Source organism: Podarcis tiliguerta, assembly GCF_965153285.1.
Source record: "Podarcis tiliguerta genome assembly, chromosome: 2".
Lineage (NCBI taxonomy): Eukaryota > Metazoa > Chordata > Lepidosauria > Squamata > Lacertidae > Podarcis > Podarcis tiliguerta.
In genome coordinates, this window is record NC_139535.1 from 11036975 (window position 1) to 11057637 (window position 20663).

Genomic DNA, 20663 nt, shown 5'->3' on the forward strand with positions numbered 1-20663 from the left:
CAATATATACAAGTAGCACAGATGACGGAAAAGATAAGAAATCGATTGGCCCAAAAGTTTAAACGGGAATAGGAGCTCTATAGACAATATTTAAAAGAACAGTGTCCCCTTATAAAAACTTTAAAATGCTTTGAATAACTCTCGGAATTGAATAAGGTACAAAGTATTCTGACAAGATTTAACAAAGATAAAGTTTATTGAAAAATAGAGGCAAGTAATTAAGAAAATTGCCAACCTAGCAGTTCGAAAGCACGTCAAAAGTGCAAGTAGATAAATAATTTTTTTATTACATACCGCTCCGGCGGAAAGGTAAACGGTGTTTCCATGCGCTGCTCTGGTTTGCCAGAAGCGGCTTAGTCATGCTGGCCCCATGACCCGGAAGCTGAGTGCGGACAAACGCCGGCTCCCTCGGTCAGTAAAGCGAGATGAGCGCCGCAACCCCAGAGTCATCCATGACTGGACCTAACGGTCAGGGATACCTTTACCTAGTTAATAAAATAAATAACCTATATCAAGGAAGTCGGAAGTTGATGGGTGGAATAATTTTGTGCATTTGTGATTATTGTTCTATTTCTTTTGTATTGTGTAATGTATTGTGCTTTTTTGTTTTGTTTCTTTTCCTATTTATAAGCTTTTGGTGGGTGTGTGTGCTGATTTTAAACCAATAAAGATTGAATAAACAACATAAAATAAATAAAAATAAAATAAAATAAATAAGGAAGGGAGGTGATGAAAGGAATTGCCAAAGGTATTTGAAAATGGGTGGGGGCTCTTGGGAAGGGGGTGCCCAGTTGGGGCTTCTCCAGGGGCAGCAGAATGTTTTGGGCAGGAGAATCCCTGCAGGGGCTCTCAGACTCCCTTGGCTGCTTCTTCCCTCCCTCCCAGGAAGCTGCAACTTGCTCTGGCTTCTGCGCTCCTCAGGAAGCTCAACCTGCAACCCTGGCCAGGATGGAAGGAGGAAGATGGACGGTTGACCTGGTCAGGCTGTCTCCTGCATCCCTCCCCACAACCTCTGAGCATTCCCTCCCAGGCCCCTTGGAGAAATCTGGTGAGTTCCAGGGGAGAGGAGATGGGGACAGGGATAGATGGATGGTGGCGGGAGAAAGAGGAAAAGATGGAGAGGAGACAAATGGAAGGAAGTTCCTGACAGGAAGAAGGAAGGGGTGAGGCCTTCTCCAAAGCAGCTCTTTGTTTCTTGAATCCCTATCATAAAGTAGTGGGGGCAGATTTTCTTCCTCCAGGATTTTAAATCTTAGGAGTTACAGTGGTACCTTGGTTCTTAAACATAATCGGTTTCCGGAAGTCTTCCAAAACCAAAGCGTTCCAAAACCAAGGCATGATTTCCCGTAGAAAGTAACGCAAAATGGATTAATCCATTCCAGACTTTTAAAAACAACCCCTAAAACAGCAATTTAACATGAATTTTACTATCTAACAAGACCATGGATCCATAAAAAGAAAGCAATAATCAATGTTCTGTACAATAAAATAAATAAGACAGCATTGTAGATGATAAAAATTAAAAAAAAAAATCTTACCTGCACTGATGATAGTCATTGTTTGAATGGGGGGCTTTTATCCCTTTCCACAGTTAATCAATCAATAAATCAATCATAAAACAAACAAACAAGCCTCAGTCAAAATTGAAAAAGCCTCACAAACAAAAACGCAAAAAATAGGAAAAAATAAAGCAGCAAATGTCACCTCAGAACACTGCAACCAGTAACAGCTTTAATATTTTTGGCAATACATTCATTTTTATTACTGATATTCTTCCCCAAAATGATAAATTCATTCTTCCCCATATCGCTAAATCTCTTTTTATTTCTTTCCACACATTCTCCTTATTGTCTTTAAAAATATTAATATTCTTAGCTGTCAAACATATCTCTCAGTATTTGACTTTTTTATGTATAATTAATTCTGTTTTCTATTGTAATTCCTATTTGTCTTGCTCCATCATGTGTTTTTTTACCAAAAACTTAGTCTTATTCTTGTTTAGTTTAAAGCCTCCAGCCTGCCTGAAGTACCGTATCTTTTTTACTACCTTTGGTGGAGTATTTTTGGGATCTTTCACTGTTATTACAAGGTCAACTGCCAAAGCTTTTAATTTATATGCTTTATTTTCTACTGTTATTCCTCTAATTAATTTCTCCACTCTTCCTCTCTCGCAAGAACCTCTGGTACAAAAATAAATAATAATGGTGATAGGGGATATCCTTGTCTTGTCCCCTTCCTTATTTTACACTTTTCTATTATAACCTTATTAACAATCAGCATAGCCTGTTGGTAAGAATAAATTGCATCAATTCCTCTCCCAAATGCTTCCCCAAAATTCATTTTTTCTTTTATCTTTTTCATAAAAGTCCATGAAACATTATCAAAAGCCTTTTCAGCATCTATAAACATTAAGGCCACTTTTTTCTCATTTCTTACTTCCAAATATTCAATAATATCAATTATATTCCTTATATTCTCCTTCATCTGACGTCCTGGGAGAAAGCAGGCCTGATTGTGATGATCTTTTTCTCCTAAAACACCTTTCATTCTATTGCCCAAAATATGAGCAATACTCTAAATGGACTTCTATGGACTTCCATCCTATAGGAGTGATGGCCAACAACTTGGGTAGCTTGAAAAAGAGGATTAGACTCAAAGCACAGGAAGGCAGAGGACTCTTGTACTCAAATCCTGCTTGCTGGTTTCCCGCAAGCATTTAGTTGACCACTGTGAGAACAGGATGTTGGACTAGGTGGGCCTTTGCCCAATCGAGCAGGCTCTTCTTATATTCTAATATAGGCATCCCCAAACTTGGCCCTCCAGATGTTTTGGGACTACAACTACCATCATCCCTAGCTAACAGGACCAGTGATCTGGGATGATGGGAATTGTAGTCCCAAAACATCTGGAGGGCCAAGTTTGAGGATGCCTGTTCTAATATAGTGCAATATTTTTAAAGTTACATGTGGCATAGTAACACTAAAGTTTTGCTTCTTAGTCATAGGAGAGACTGCTACTTGAGCCTGTGATCATTTCCTCCCTGGAAAAAGAGAAAGACAGAGATGTGTCTAAGAAGCCAGTTCCACCATAAATTATAAAATAATGCAGTTTATTAAGTGTGAACGGAGTGATCATGTGTTGTTCTTGCCATTATCTCACCTGCATTCCTAAAAGTTTGGGACAATGGAGAGGACAATGGAGAAATGAGACAGTGTTAAAATAGGAGAAGGTGCATATTGGGATTGACGTGTGTTCAGTTCCTTTCTTGTCTTTCTTGTAAGTCTTAACAGGATTCTCCCCACCCCGCCCCCACTCCCAAACAGGTGAGGAAGATGATGGCCAGAATTCTATGGAGCCATCTGTGAATTCATTGGGAAGACCACAGAAACAGCTTAAATGCCTGGAATGTGGGATGTGCTTTAGTCACAGTGGAAGACTGAGGACACATCAACAAATTCACATAGAGGAGAAACAATTTAAATGTACTAGCTATCGAAAGAGCATCAGGGAAAATGGAACTCTTAGAAAACATCAAGGAACTCACACAGGGGGAAAACCATTTGAATGTACTGAATGTGGAAAGTGCTTCAGTCAAAATGGAACACTTAGAAGACACCAACGAACTCACACGGGGGAGAAACCCTTTCAATGTATTGAATGTGGAAGGTGCTTCAGTGAAAGTGGACCCCTTAGAAGTCACCAACGAACTCACACGGGGGAGAAACCATTTAAATGTATTGAATGTGGAAAGAGCTTCAGTGAAAGTGGAAGCCTTAGAAAACACCAACGAACTCACACAGGTGAGACACCATTTAAATGTATTGAATGTGGAAAGAGCTTCAGTCAGTATGGACACCTTAGAAGTCACCAACGAATTCACACAGGGGAGAAACCATTTAAATGTATTGAATGTGGAAAGAGCTTCCGTGAAAGTGGAAGCCTTAGAAGACACCAACGAACTCACACAGGTGAGACACCATTTAAATGTATTGAATGTGGAAAGAGCTTCAGAGGAAGTGGAGACCTTAGAAGTCACCAACGAACTCACACGGGGGAGAAACCATTTCAATGTATTGAATGTGGAAAGAGCTTCAGTAGAAGTGGACACCTTAGAATACACCAACGAACTCACACGGGGGAGAAACCATTTAAATGTATTGAATGTGGAAAGAGCTTCAGAGGAAGTGGAGACCTTAGAATACACCAACGAACTCACACGGGGGAGACACCATTCAAATGTATTGAATGTGGAAAGAGCTTCAGTCAGTATGGACACCTTAGAAGACACCAACGAACCCACACAGGGGAGAAACCATTTAAATGTATTGAATGTGGAAAGAGCTTCAATGAAAGTGGACACCTTAGAAGACACCAACGAACTCACACGGGGGAAACACCATTTAAATGTATTGAATGTGGAAAGAGCTTCAGTCAGTATGGAAACCTTAGAATACACCAACGAACCCACACAGGGGAGAAACCATTTAAATGAATTGAATGTGGAAAGAGCTTCAATGAAAGTGGACACCTTAGAGAACTTTGCTTCAGGATGAGAACAGAAATCGTAGAGCGGCAGCAGGAGGCCCGATTACCTAAAGTGGTGCTTCAGCTTAAGAAAAGTTTCACGTTAAGAACAGACCTCCAGAACGAAATAAGTTCTTAACCAGAAGTACCACTGTAACTGCCTCTTTCAGTGTGATGGGAAGGCTCCCTCACCGAGAGAAGCATTCACCACCCCACGGAGCCCATCGCTCAACCCTTCCCGACTAGCTTTTATGAGCCAGGATGGGCAAGGATAAAACATCCCCTACCACTCTCTGGAAACCCTTTGGATCCATTAAGTGGCAGGGGGGGACCATCCAAATCGGTCCCACATCCCTGCAGAGGGGAAGGGTTGTGGAGAAGTCCAGTTGCACCAGGAAGTGATCTGACCATGGCACTTTAGATCCGCTTTTACTTAGTGTCAGATCACCAACATCCATATAGGTGAACACCACGTCTAAGGAATGTCCGCGACACTGAGTTGGGCCAAACTTATTTAGGGGCAGCCCCATGGAGGCCATGCTTTCCACAAAGTCCCAATCGGCCCCTTGTAAGGTTGTGTCGGCGTGAATGTTAAAATCCCCCAGGATAACCAAACTAGGTGTCTCCAGGAGAACATCTGCCACAACCTGAAGCAGTTCGGGCAGGGAATCCTTGGTGCAGCGGGGAGATCGGTACACCAAAAGGAATCCTGTACTGCCCCTATTGTTCAACTTCAAGAATATGCACTCGGAGAACTGGGTCTTCACAATAGGACGCCTGGTGTAAATTACTGACTTCCTACAAATCACTGCAAACCACCCACCCCCTTGCCCACATGACTTGGGTTGCTGTGCGTAAGAGAAACCTGGTGGACAAGCAGCGGCAAGGACAGGTCCATCTGCTTCATCCCACCAAGTCTCTGTTACACATGCCAGGTCAAGTTCTCCATCCACGATCAAGTCATGGATGGCAGTGGTCTTATGAATCATTGACCTGGCATTGCATAGCAGCACCTTCGGGACATGTGGGTCTCCCTTGCTGATTCTAGTATCCATCCAAATGACACCAGACCCGGAGGCAGGGATAGTCCTCAAACTAAAATGGGAGGCCATGCTATTTGGTGACCCTCTTTTTTTCTTTTTTTCTTAATTTATACTTCTACATCACACAAACGAGCATTGAATAAAACGAACAAACAATAGAAAACAGAAGAAAATGCAAAAACAAAATTACAAGGATCTAAACATAATATGCAATCGAAAATACAAAACATTATATTCTCCCCAAAAAGGAAAAAGAACAAAAAACACCAAAAAAGAAGAAAAAGAAAGGAGACTAAGGGGCGGAAATGACTTCTAACTAACTCCATGTGGCTCTTTATTCTTCATATCACTGGTTGTCTGTAATGATTAATTTTTTGGAGAATTATTCTAATTACCTGTGAGATTTTTAGTCTAAACTAAGCCAAGTATTAATCTGGAAATCGGTTCCCTTCATATAATTTATGAAGACTTCCCACTCTCTCCTCATTTTCTCATTAGAATAATTCCTTATTAAACCTGTAAGTCTGGCCAATTCATGATAACCTGACAATTTAAGAACTCTTTCTTTTGTTGGTGTTATGTTACATTTCCAATTTTTAGCAATTACTGTCCTGGCCGTGAAGGGAGAGGGGAACGGTTAATCATTAATATTATCTACACATAGTAAATTCCGGCACTCTGCTAGGATGGTTACACAAGCTCAAACCCAAAAATGCAGTTATTTGCAAAGTCTAAATCAGACAGGTCAGGAGGCCGTTTCCTGTCTAACCAGCTATCTGAAACTGCTGATGTTAGTTACAGGTCAGAAGGTCGTTTCCTGCCTAGCCAAAAACTGCTGTCAACTAAAAACCACTAGCAAGATGTTTCCTGCTTTGCTTCTGCTTTAAGTAATGCAAGATAAGAAGAGATACGAAGGGAATGCTTAGCTAGCAAAAGAATACACGTGTACAAGGAGGTGGGAGGGGGTGCTTACTGAGCAGAGAAAATGCTTAACCAGCAGAAGAAGTGCTTAGCTAGCAGCCTTAGCCAGCAAATATAGATGTGCCATATAAGGAATAAGTTGGAAACTTGCCAGCTGATTGGGGAAGTTTTGGGGGGAGGTCTGGGAGGTGGGTAAATACTCTAAAGTATAAGAAGGCTTGCAGATGCGTATTGCTGGACAGTCAGATTTCAGAAACTATATTCTGCTGACTGTCTCTGTGCACAGATTTGCAATAAAACTCTTTTCTCCAAAGAAGAAACTTTCCTGGAATTTTTTTATTCTCTTCTCGGTCCTGGGGACGCGGGTAAGCAATTCTCTGGCAAAGTAAAGGGCATAAGCCTACAGCTTGGTGCGTTGGCCGGGAATTGCCCCACCCCAAGGGGGCCGGGAAGAGCCAGGCTCGACCAGGTGAACAGCTCGGACCGGAGTTTGCAGGCTTCAGCGCGCACCCTACTGATTCGTGGGGGAAACCGGCCACACCGCTCCTGAGTAGGGACCTCGGTCGAGGGAGGAAAGAGGACTGGCCAGAAGGGAATCCGCAGCGGAAAACGGTAAGCCCAAGGGACAGGGCGTGGGCCCCAAGGAAAAGGGGGGCGAGGTCTGATCAAGCCTCACCTGGTTGTGCAGAGGGCCGCCAGTAAGGTTGGGTACAAGGGAAACAGAGGGGAGAACTGGCCGATTGCAGTAGTTTGCCGCCAGTAAGGTTGGGTAAAAGGGAAACAGAGGGGAAGTTGTATTGGTGTGTTTTGTGTGTTGCATGTTGAAATTATAATGGTGTGATTTGTATGTTATATGTTGCATGTCAGATACTCCAGTGACTGAATTGTTGTCAAGTGTGGGTCGGGGCCTAGCGTTCCCCTTGGCCGAGCGATTGCAGGGTTGTGCGTTTTCTGCCAGGGCGACCTCGTGCAGACCACAATCTGTATCGTGTGAACTGTGAAAGAATTTACAGCCCAGTCAGGTGCGGAGTATCTGGAAAAAAAAAAAAAAAAAAAAAAAAAAAAAAAAATGGGGTCTGGGGCAAGCCAATGTAGTCCTCTGGAATGTTTTTTAAAGAACTGGAAAGCGGCCACAAAGCATGATGATTGGGGAATCAGATTGCGAAAACAGAGAATGAGGACATTATGTGAAGTTGACTGGCCCGCACAAACTAATTGGCCGTCAGGAGGAAGCTTTGATTTGCAACTAATCAGCCCATTATACCAGAACATATTGAATGTCCACCCCGACCAAATCCCTTACATTTCTACTTGGAAAACCAATGTAGAAAAGAATCCACCGTGGTTGAAAGCCTGCCAAGGCGACGCCCCACGAAATACAATTTGTACAGTTCGACCGGCAGGGAAGGCAGAAAAGCCCCCGGTGATACCAGACCCAGAAGATGAGGAGGGGGGAATCATCAAACCGCCACCACCCTATGCTCCACCAACTGCCCCTCTAGCAATTCCCCCAGGCCCAGGTCCCCAAGCACCGGGAGGAGCTAGCCCCCAGCCTGAACCCCCCAAGGCTGATGAATCAGAAGAGGAAGAAGAGGATGATGAGGAATTTGTAAAGGGATTGGTTGAGTTAGCAAAGAAGGGAAGAGAGTGGACTCAGTATCAGTCTTTGAGATTGCAACAGTATGTACAACCCTATGCGGAAAAAGTGGATGTTAGCCCCCACGTGTTGGCTGCAGCAGGATGCTCCTCAACACAAGGGAAGAAATGGCAGAAGGAATGGATAGAAGCAGCAACCAGGGCAGCCTTCCATAAGTCCCATGAGGCACAGAAAAAGGGTGGGGTCGGAGTAATGCCCCTCCGAAGGGTTTATGACCCACCGGGACCTCCAGGGCCTGGTGGGGCGGAGGCACCACGGACCTACACGGTCCAGCATATACCCTTTTCAAGTGCAGATGTTTGTAATTGGAGAAATCAAAATCCTTCCTTTGAGGAGAATCCAGCTAAAATTATAAAATTGTTTGAAGGGATTTTTAAAACCTATAATCCCACTTTTGATGATGTGCAGTATTTGATGGATGCGCTGCTAACCACAGAAGAAACTAGGCGAATCCATGTTGAAGCTCGAGTACACATGAGAGCACAGGGAACACCGGATCCAGACATTATAACAGGATACCCTGATAGTACCCCGAATTGGAATTATCAGACTGCTGATGGCCAGAAAACCCTCACTACCTACCGCCAGAACGTATTAAATGGTATGAGAAGGGCAGCCAGGAAACCCACCAACTTTGTGAAGGTCAGAGAGGTAGTGCAGGGGAATGAAGAGGCCCCAGGGGCTTACCTGGAACGCCTGAAGGAAGCCTACCGTCAGTATACTCCTGTAGACCCAGATGAGGCTGCCAACGCCCTTATTGTAAAGGCTGCTTTTGTAGCTCAGGCAGCGCCCGATGTCCGCCGAAAAATTCAAAAACACGAGGGGTTCATGGGCCACACCCTTGAGTGGATGTTAGAACTGGCTCAAACCACTTACAATCAGAGGGAAGAAGAGGAACAAAAGAAAAAGGAGAAGTATCAAGCAAAGAAGTTGATGGCATTACAGGCCACCGCACCCATCCCTCAGAAAAGAGGAAGTGCCCGGGGAGGAGGGCAAGGCCGCCTGGGGAGGAATCAGTGCGCCATCTGCCGGCAGGAAGGGCACTGGAAAGGAGAATGCCCACAGGCCCACTTAGGAGGGAGAGGACGAGGAGAACGAGCCCCAGGCCCAACCCCCAGGGGACCTGGACAGGAACTGAGACCTTGGTCATCGACAAATGCCAGCAGGGGTAGAGGACGTGGACAGGGACCTCCCTGGTACCCCTCAGCCCAAAGGCAGCCCGGCATGATGAGCCTGAGAGAGGAGGAAGAATACTAGGACAGACCGGGCCCAGCTGCTTTAGGTTCCCGTGAGCCCATGGTCAAAATACAAACAGGGAACCAAACTATCCCCTTTATGGTTGACACAGGAGCCGCCCACTCTGTTTTGCCAGTACCAGTGTCCAAGCCCACCAAGCAAACAATTAACATAATAGGAGCTACAGGCAAATCACAAAGAGCCCCATTCCTGCAATCTGTTGTCTGTCGCCTGGGTGGCCAAGTAGTCCAACACAAGTTTTTATATATACCAGAGTGTCCCATCCCATTATTGGGCCGAGACCTGCTATCAAAATTGCAAGCCCAGATTTCCTTTCAACCGACAGGAGAAGTGACAATGACTACAGGGCAAACAGGAGAGCTTTCCTTAGAAGTACCCTTAAGGGAACACTGGCGCTTAATGATGGTAAAAGAAGAGGAGGGGATTATTCCAGAAGACCTCCTGCAAAAAGTAAACCCTGGTGTATGGGCAGAAGGCAACCCGCCCGGAATGGCAAAGAACATCCCACCTATAATAGTCAAGCCCAAACCATTCGCCAACCCTGTGGCTGTGAACCAGTACCCTATCCCCCGGCGAGCTGCAGAAGGAGTATGGGTACATTTGGAACGGTTACTTCGCCATGGCATCCTGAGGCAGTGTCAATCTCAGTGGAACACCCCACTCTTGCCGGTGAAGAAGGAAGATAACTCGTATCGTCCGGTCCAAGACCTCCGATTGGTCAACCAAGCCGTGGAAACCCTCCACCCCAATGTGCCCAATCCTTACACACTGTTGAGTTTAATACCTCCTACTGCCTGCTATTTCACGGTACTGGACTTGAAGGATGCATTCTTCTGCTGCCGTCTGGCAGAGGAAAGTCAGCCCCTGTTTGCATTTCAATGGATGGATCCAGGAACAGGCACCAAGGTGCAATATACGTGGACGAGGCTTCCACAAGGTTTCAAGAATTCTCCAACCCTTTTTGGGGTAGCATTGGCCTCGGACCTGTCTAGCTTCCCCACCAGCCCACACAGGGTCTTGTTACAGTACGTGGATGACCTTCTTTTGGCCTGCTCAGACGAGGACACGTGTATGAAAGCCACCAAGGATTTGTTGAATCACTTGGCTGAAGCAGGATACCGGGTATCTAAGAAGAAGGCCCAAATATGCCTACCCACTGTAAAATACCTTGGATTTGATATATCCCATCAGCAACGGACCCTTAGAGAAGAAAGGAAGCAAGCCATTATCCAGATTCCAGAGCCAAAGAATCGCAGAGAACTTCGTGGTTTCTTGGGCTCGGCAGGATTCTGTAGAATATGGATCCCTGACTTCAGCACAATTGCCAAGCCTCTGCACGAGTCAACCAGAGGAACTGAAAAGGACCCCTTTGTGTGGGGAGAGGAGCAACGGCAGGCCTTCAAGGATCTGAAAAGGGCATTGCAGCAAGCACCAGCGCTGGGTATCCCAACTCCTGAGAAGCCTTTCTCCCTGTTTGTGGATGAAGACCAGGGAACAGCAAAGGGAGTGCTATGCCAAAAATTGGGAAGCTGGCAGCAGCCCGTGGCATACCTATCTGAGCGCCTGACGCCTACAGAACAAGGCTTACCGCCGTGCATGAGAGCAGTTGTGGCAGTAGCCACCCTACTGAACAAAGCAGACAAATTTACTTTTGGCCAAGACACTGTTTGTGTGACTCCGCATGCAGTCCCAGCACTGCTTGACATGAAGGGTACCTATTTCCTCTCCCAAGCGAAGATGAGGAAGTGTCAGATGTTATTGTTGCACCCACGTTTGAAGTTCCAGGTCACCACCGCCCTCAACCCAGCTACCCTGTTGCCGGTAGGAGAAGGTGAGGAGCAGACGCACGACTGCATTGAAGTAATGGACGAAGTATATTCCAGCAGGCCTGATCTCAAAGACAAAGCAGACCCCCACTGGCTTTCATGGTTTGTGGATGGAAGCAGCTTTGTCGAGGCTGGGCAGCGAAAAGCAGGCTATGCAGTGGTAGCCCTGGACGACCAGGTGGTCGAAGCAAAGTCACTCCCGCCTGGAACATCGGCCCAGCTGGCAGAACTAACTGCGCTTACCAGAGCCCTGAGCCTGGCAAAGGGACAGAAGATAAACATCTATACTGATTCTAAGTATGCATTCCTGACCTTACACGCCCACGGAGCCTTATGGAAAGAGAGAGGTTTGCTTACCTCCAGAGGAAACCAGGTGGCCCACCCACAAGCTCTGTTGAACCTTCTGGATGCTGTATGGGAGCCTGAAGCGGTAGCGGTTATCCATTGTTATGGACACACAACTGGACCAGGGGAAGTGGCCAGAGGAAATCGATTGGCAGACAAAGTGGCCAAGGAAGCAGCTCGGGAACTAGCCCCCATCCCGGTTATCGGAGCACTAGTCCCAGAAGAGATTTTAAGCACCGCTGACAAGCCAGCTTATACCAAGCAGGAAAAGGACACTGCAGACGCCCAGGAACTGACATTGACCAAAGAAGGATGGTACCTTACCCCTGATGACAGGATATGGATTCCAGAGTCTCTTTCGCGGCAAATAATTCAGAGGTACCATGATTCAACCCACATAGGACCCGATGCTACAACCAAGCAGCTGGAAAAATGCTTCTATATAGCCCACCTCTACCAACTGGCAGCCCAGATTTCCAGGAAATGCCTGCTGTGTCAGAAGAATAATCCCAGAGCCGGACCACTGGCTCCCCTAGGGATTCAGCACAGTGGAACGGCACCTATGGAAGATCTTGTCGTGGACTTTACTGAATTACCCCGTTGTGGACTGCACCGCTACCTGCTGGTAGCAGTGTGCACCTACACCGGATGGGTCGAAGCATGGCCCACAAAGACTGAAAAGGCATTTGAAGTAACCAGGTGCCTGCTTAGGGAAATCATCCCTCGCTATGGATTGCCAAGGTCCATAGGATCTGATAATGGACCAGCATTTGTTCACGCAATCCTACAGGGGCTGGCAAAAGCGCTCCAGATCAACTGGAAGCTGCATACTGCTTATAGACCCCAGAGTTCTGGAAAAGTAGAGAGAATGAACAGAACTCTAAAGAATCAGCTGTCCAAGCTGACACAGGAAACCGGGTCTAATTGGGTGGCCATGTTGCCCTTGGCATTACTCAGGGTCCGCAGTCTTCCGTCAAAACGGACCCACTTGTCACCTTTTGAAGTTCTGTTTGGGAGACCAGTCCCATATGTTAGAATGTTAAATCCGTATGTTAGCCAAGATGTGCAACTGAATAATTATGTACAGTCACTCTCCCGAGTTCTTTCTTATCTCAACAGGTGGACCCAGGCTCGCACCCCATGTGTGTTGACTGAACCGTTCCATCAGTTCGAGCCAGGTGATGAAGTGTGGGTGAAAGACTGGCAGCGAGCCCCCCTACAGCCCTGCTGGAGGGGACCATACACCGTGCTACTCTCTACTCCTACTGCTGTGAAGGTTGCCGGCATCACCCCGTGGGTCCACCATACTCGAGTGAAGAAAGCCATCTCGGATTGGACAGTAACACCAGATCCAGAGAACTCCCTTCGGCTGACCATCTCCAGACGCCTGGCAGACGACCGCTCTGCTGATATCACACCGGAAGCTGATATCTCAACGCACAGCTGAAGAATTGGATGGGAGGGGCGCCCGCGGGCAGCGTCCCCAACTCCGTGCCAGGACTAACCCAGGAAACTCACCAGGACACTTAATATTTCCATAGGGACTTTCTCTTTTCTTTTTGTTATCTGCTTTATGTCCCACAGCCCTGACCCCACTGAGCCATACCGCATTTATTGGCCTGATGGACTCTGCTACGACTGGTTCGTCTTACCGGTGGTAAGAGATGGTGTGCTCTATGGCTATTGGAAACTGGGATTTGATGAGATTGCCGTCTTAAAACACCCCACTGCCCCGTTGTGGCTCCTCTCCCACACCACTGTCCGGCATGCGTGGATAGTGCTCATACGGGAAGTTGCAGAGACGCTCGAACTCTATCGAGTTCTGGACCGCTTTTGCTGTTGTGGGAGGGTAGTCAACTGTTATATGGGAGGTAGAGCACTGTACCAACCTCATTTGATAGACCAGGTCCTACTCTTAATGCAGGCGATAGATGGGACGGAACGGGGTGGGAGCCTTAACCAGGTGTGCATTGAAATTGCTAAACAAGTGGTTCAATCCACCCATCAGGGTTAGCAGAAAAGTTGACCCACGTAGTGGGAGCATCAGCTCACCAGTGGACTCTCATCCTTGAGGCTCAACAGATAGTCGGGCACAAATATCAGTGAGCTCTTCAACAATGAGCACACCCCCTGAATATTGGTGGGAGGAACCATGGAAGGATTGGGGTTGGTGGATAGGGGTTATCTCAACCGCTCTTGTCATATGGATGTGTGTTTTCTTTTGCTGGCATGAGCGTCACCGATTTTGTGGGAGGGAACAACCAGCCCCCATCCCCTTGACCCTTCTGGTACTAGCCCTACTTGGGTTGGGTCTGGGAGATGACTCACATATACGGAAAACCGGCCGGTCAGAGCCCTATCATCAGATTTGGAGTAATAATACCTATGTTAGAGATATAGATCGTTTCTCTTCTATGCTTAATCTTTCTGAATGCTGGGTTTGTATGCATATCCCTCCACAATTTAAGAAGCCTGGCATACTACTGCATAGTATTCCAATAAATGAGTCATTTAGAATTAGTAATCTTATGTCAGATGGTCGCACCTATTCACCCCCAGTGTTTCTGTCACTCATGGAACAGGCACCTCGTTGTCTCCGTTTCAATCATAACAGCAGCAATTTTTTAGGTCACTATCCATATTGCAATTGGACTTATGAGTATATTAACGGATCCTCCTGCTTCCAAAAAGGTACTTCCATTTATGATGCTATGTGTGTCGATTTTTATACTTGGTTTACCTGGATGACGGCGCGCAGCAGATCTAACTGCCTGCTCCAGTCTGATTTGTGGTTGCTCTGCGGCACAAGAGCCTACAAAGAAATCCCCTCTGCCTTTTCTGGAACCTGTACTTTAGGAGTAGTCGTACCCCTGGTGTATAAGATGGATAAGCTCCCAACAGTCCGTCTGCGTAACAAAAGGGACGCGAAATCACCTATTAACCAGTATACCGGCACAGCCATCTCTAGGTCCCTTCTACCCCCTTTGGGTGTAGCCATGAATTACCGGGATCTGCATAGATTGGCAAACTGGACCGAGGCTTTGTTTAACTCCACCATCTCGGCCTTAAAAGCAATTAATAAGGAAATGTCAGAGATAAGGGAGGTAGTCCTTCAAAATCGTTACGCTTTGGATGTAGTCCTTGCCTCTAAGGGCGGAGTTTGTGCCTTAATTCATTCCCATTGCTGCATGTACATTTCAGACCAGTCAGCAAATATTTCAGCCACCATCAACCACATGGAAACAATGATAGCTGCAAACCCGCTGAAAGCCACAGGGAGTGATGCATGGGGTTGGATGTATTCCTGGCTCCCTGATGGCAGTTGGCTCAGGAATGTTATAGTATTATTAGCAGGACCTCTATTAATCCTTTTGCTTCTTTGCCTCTGTATCCCCTGCTTATTGCAATGCTTGCAGCAAATGATGCAAAGACTCCTGTCACGGAAGCTAGGACCCACAGTCATCGCTGTGATGAGGGAGTATAGGCCCATACCCCAGAACGAACCTAAGTATTAGGTTGTTCAGAAGAAGAGGAGGGAGTGAAGGGAGAGGGGAACGGTTAATCATTAATATTATCTACACATAGTAAATTCCGGCACTCTGCTAGGATGGTTACACAAGCTCAAACCCAAAAATGCAGTTATTTGCAAAGTCTAAATCAGACAGGTCAGGAGGCCGTTTCCTGTCTAACCAGCTATCTGAAACTGCTGATGTTAGTTACAGGTCAGAAGGTCGTTTCCTGCCTAGCCAAAAACTGCTGTCAACTAAAAACCACTAGCAAGATGTTTCCTGCTTTGCTTCTGCTTTAAGTAATGCAAGATAAGAAGAGATACGAAGGGAATGCTTAGCTAGCAAAAGAATACACGTGTACAAGGAGGTGGGAGGGGGTGCTTACTGAGCAGAGAAAATGCTTAACCAGCAGAAGAAGTGCTTAGCTAGCAGCCTTAGCCAGCAAATATAGATGTGCCATATAAGGAATAAGTTGGAAACTTGCCAGCTGATTGGGGAAGTTTTGGGGGGAGGTCTGGGAGGTGGGTAAATACTCTAAAGTATAAGAAGGCTTGCAGATGCGTATTGCTGGACAGTCAGATTTCAGAAACTATATTCTGCTGACTGTCTCTGTGCACAGATTTGCAATAAAACTCTTTTCTCCAAAGAAGAAACTTTCCTGGAATTTTTTTATTCTCTTCTCGGTCCTGGGGACGCGGGTAAGCAATTCTCTGGCAAAGTAAAGGGCATAAGCCTACAGCCGCCATTACTGCATACAAAATTATTCTTTTGTTATCTCTGTTTTTAATAGGCCCAGAAAAGCATTTCTGGTTTTTGGGGGAAAGTATGTCTTAACGTTTTATTTAATTCTTCATTAATGGCATCCCAAAATTATTTAATTTTAGGGCACGTCCACCACATATGGAAGAAATTCCCTTCTTTAAGTTTGCACCTCCAGCACTTTCCAATGGTGTTTTGGTACATTTTAGCCAATTTCAAGGGTTTAAAATACCATCTGTACATCATTTTTTAAAAAGAATTTTATTGTATAACATGCTGTAAATCTTATGTCTCTTTTCCATAAGTTTTCCCATTTTTCTAAATCAATTGTATGACCCATTTGACTATGACATCTTTAACCTCTTCATCTGTTAAGTGCCAATTTAATCATAGTTTATGCATTTTAGATAATTTTTTATCATCCTTTATAATCAATTCTTTGTCTATTTCAGATAATTTTGTATCAAATCCATTTACTTTCTTGTCTTCCTCAAAAATTGCATTTAATTGATGGTATTGAAACCAGCCTATTCCTTTATGTCTTATTATTTCACTTTTTTTTTTCATTTGTAATCTATTATTTACTTCCTGTAGAAGATCTTTATATGTCAACCAAATTGAATGCATATTTTTTCTTCTTACTGCCTCCGCCTCCATTGGTGACAACCACCATGGGGTTTTTGGTTCTAATAATTTTTTGTTGCTTTCCCAAGCTTCATATAAGGCTTTCCTAATAATGTGATTTAGAAATCCATTGTGGATTTTTGCTTTATTATAACCCAGATAGCCGTGCCACCCCACTATATTATCCCTACTATATTATAGTGCCACCCCCACTATATTATCCAGCCCTAAATATCCAATAATTTAGTATTCAAGATCATCCATTCCTTGAGCCAGACCAGGCAGGCAACTTCATAGTAGATCCTAAAATCTGGCATTCCAAACCCTCCTTTGTTTTTGATTTCTGTTAATAATTTAAATTTAATTTTGTTTTTTTTTTTTGCCCTGCCAAAGGTATTTCGCCAAATACCTGTGCCATTCCTTAAAACAATTTAGGCCATTAAGAACCGGAATTGATTGAAAAAGGAACAGCATTTTTGGTAAAACTACCATCTTGATTGTAGAAATTCTTCCCCGCAACGTGAGTTTTAATTTACCCCAGATTTCTAAGTCTTTCTTAATTTCGTTCCATACCTTAATATAATTGTCTTTCTATAAATTAGTGTTTTTCATGGTTATCCAAATTCCTTAATACTTTGCACTGTTAGTAACTTTAGGTCATGTTTCTATTTCTAACTTTGCTTTTTCTTGTATATCTAATTTTTTTACCAGGAGTTTTGTTTTTTCTTTATTAATTTTGAATCCTGATAATTATCCAAACTCCTTTCTTTTTTTCTTTTCTTTTTTATAATTATTTTTATTGATTTCCTTTCTTACAACAAATATCCATCACCATCACTAAACATTCATTTTCCAATTTCCCCCAGCCCTGTTGCCTTCCCCCAGCTTCCCTTTCTGGCTTGTTACATCAAATGATACAATCTGCTGTTTGTATATGATATTATGTTGACCCATTGTACTTCTTGTTCTCTGTAAATAAAGTTGTAAATGTTTATTTAAATCCTGCCATTGAGTTCATGCTTTTTTGTTGTTTCTGCAGCTGTGTTGTAAAAGGTTCCTATTCTTTTTCAAAGTCACTATTGTCCTTTTTTACGCAGCTTGTCCGTTAATTTTTGGATTTTTGCCATTGTTCTTTGGATGGTGCTTCTCTGGTCTTCCAATTTTGTGCTCTTAAGATTCTTGCTGCTGTCGTAGCATACATAAATAATGTCCGTTTTTCTTTCGGCAGCTCTTGACCTAAAATACCCAACGAAAAAGCTTCTAGTTTTTTAACAAATGTCATTTTAAACATTTTTTTCAATTCATTGTAGATCATTTCCCAATTTTTTTAAATAATCTTGCAACCCCACCACATACGGTAAAATGTACCTTCCCCTTCTTTACATCTCCAACAGTTCTTTTGGTCTGTTTTATACATTTCTGCTAATTTTACTGGTGTGGTGTACCATCTATACATCATTTTCATATACCGTAATTCTCTTTTAGCAATATGCAATCCATAAATTTCAAATTCACTTTCCAGAGCCTTATCCAATCCTCAAATAGTATATTATAGCCTAAATCCTGTGCCCAATTGATCATTACTGATTTAACTTCTTCATCTTTGGTTTCTCATTCCAACTTTGGTCCTCTTTTGTCCTCCCCGCCCCCAAAAAGTCTTTCTATCTTGAAAATGGTATAGGTGCCATTTATTCAGAACAAAAGGCAAAATTAATTGTGAACAATGTGGTGACAGAAGAGCTTAAGATTGAGAAAGGGACACGACAAGGTTGCCCAATTTCTCCATTGCTTTTTATATTGGTCCTCGAGGTTTTGTTAAACATGATTAGAAAGGACCAAGAGGTTAAAGGTATACAAGTGGGAGGTAAAGAGTACAAACTGAAAGCATTTGCTGATGACTTAGTATTGACCTTACAGGAGCCAGAACCTAGTACTAAAAGGGTATTGGAACTGATTCAAGAATTTGGACAGGTTGCAGGTTTTAAGCTGAATAAGATGAAAACTAAGGTTTTAGAAAAAAATTTAACTGTGAATGAGAGAGAGAAGCTTCAGGAGGAGACAGGACTAACATTGATCAAAAAAGTGAAATATTTAGGGTTTAAGATGACTGCTTAAAATGTGAATTTATTTAAGGATAACTATGAAAAATGTTGGATTGAAGTGAAAAAGGATTTAGACGCATGGACAAATTTGAAGTTATCATTGTTAGGCCGAATTGCTGTGATAAAAATGAATGTGCTGCCAAGGATGTTATTTTTGTTTCAAACATTGCAAATTTTGGATAAGATGGATTGTTTCAAGAAGTGGCAGAAGGATATTTCCAGATTTGTTTGGCAGGGCAAGAAGCCTTGAATAAAATTTAAGATATTAACTGATGCCAAAGAAAGAGGTGGATTTGCCCTGCCAGACCTTAAACTTTATTATGAATCAGCTGCTTTTTGTTGGCTGAGAGAATGGCTGCTTCTTGAAAACACTGACGGGTTGGATCTAGAAGGTTTCAATAATGCATTTGGTTGGCATGCATATTTGTAGTACGATAAGGTAAAAATACATAAAGCGTTTAAAAATCATATTGTTAGAAAAGCATTGTTTAATGTTTGGATAAGATATAAGGACTTGTTAGAAAATAAAACCCCAAGATGGTTGTCACCAATGGAAGCGAAGGCACAGAAAAAACTCAATATGGAGGCCAAATGGCCAAAATATTGGGAAATTCTGGACAAGATGGAGACAGAATAAAATTGCAGAGCTTTGAAAAATTGAAAAATAAAGTGCGAGATTGGCTCCATTATTATCAAATAATGGAGGCATACAAATTGGACAAAAAAGTTGGTTTCCGGGTGGAAAAATCAAAATTGGAAACAGAATTGTTAGATCCAAAAACCAAGAATTTGTCAAGAATGTATAACTTGCTGTTGAAATGGAACACTCAGGATGAAACGGTGAAATCAGCTATGATTAAATGGGCACAAGATGTTGGACATAACATAATGATGGCTGACTGGGAACAGTTATGGACCACAGGTATGAAATTCAGGGTATGTAATGCCCTAAGAGAAAATTTAATGAAAATGATTTATAGGTGGTACATGACACCAGTCAAGCTTGGAAAAATTTACCATCTGCCCGACAATAAATGTTGGAAATGTAATAAGACTGAAGGTACATTCTTTCACCTTTGGTGGACATGCCCAAGGATTAAGACATTCTGGGAGATGATTTATAATGAAATGAAAAAGGTATTTAAATATACCTTCCTGAAGAAACAGAGGCCTTTCTCCTGGGCATGGTTGGCCAATTGGTGTTAAAGAAGGATAGAACTTTTTTTATGTATGCAACAACAGCAGCAAGAATACTCATCGCGAAGTACTGGAAGACACAAGATTTACCCACCAGGGAAGAATGGCAGATGAAGTTGATGGACTATATGGAACTGGTGGAAATGACTGGCAGAATCCGATACCAGGGAGAAGAGTCGGTGGAAGAAAACTGGAAAAAGTTGAAAAACTATTTACAGAAATACTGTAAAATTAAAGAATGTTAGAAGAATGTTGGAATGAAGTTATATGGCTTTAGTAGAAATGTTATAAGGAATTAAGTATAAATAGATTAATAGAATATAAAAGGGAAAAATAAGGTTAGAATGCGTTAAGATATTTATAGGATAGAAAACAGAGAAAGATGGAAAGGAATTGCTGAAACAATTGACAGAAGTGGAATACAAAAAGGGAGGTGCGAGGAGGTCGGTGAAATAAGTGAATGAAAGACAAGATATTGAAACTGTTTGAGTGTTTCAAACTGTTTTTGTTTTGTTAGTTTAATGTGTTAGTCTTATGTAGTGTTTTTGTATTGTATTGTATTGTTCTTTTGTCTTTGTCTAAATTGTTGGAAAAGTAATAAATATTATTTTCACAAACACCCCCCCCCCCAAAAAAAGTCTTTCTATCTGATCTGGCTCCCTGCCTGTTACATTACATGCAGGGAAACCTGCGTGTGGGGGTTCCTCTCTGTGGGGGGTTCCTCTCTGTGTAAAGTCTTCAAACTGCGCCTGCACGTGCCTGACAAATCTGCCCCATTGCCTTTCCCTGGTCAAAATTTATCTTTCCCCCCACCTCCAGTCTCAGTTGTTGTGTGTCCTGGCTGAGGGAAAAACAGAAGATGGCTGGCCATCGGTCAGGGATAGTCTCATTGAGATTCC

The 20663-nt window shown here is 43.5% G+C and overlaps 1 protein-coding gene across 1 annotated transcript in view; it reads left to right on the forward strand.

Annotated features, from left to right (window-relative positions):
* Nucleotides 1–4528, forward strand: part of LOC310670664 (uncharacterized protein) — a 10207-nt gene extending 5679 nt beyond the window's left edge. Inside the window, exons 2-3 of the mRNA XM_083426310.1 lie at nucleotides 886–1048; nucleotides 3324–4528. Coding sequence (XP_083282436.1) covers nucleotides 949–1048; nucleotides 3324–4492 — 1269 coding nt within the window. The 5' untranslated portion in view covers nucleotides 886–948 and the 3' untranslated portion in view covers nucleotides 4493–4528. The remainder of the gene's footprint in view (nucleotides 1–885; nucleotides 1049–3323) is intronic.
* The last annotated feature ends 16135 nt before the right edge of the window (nucleotides 4529–20663 follow it).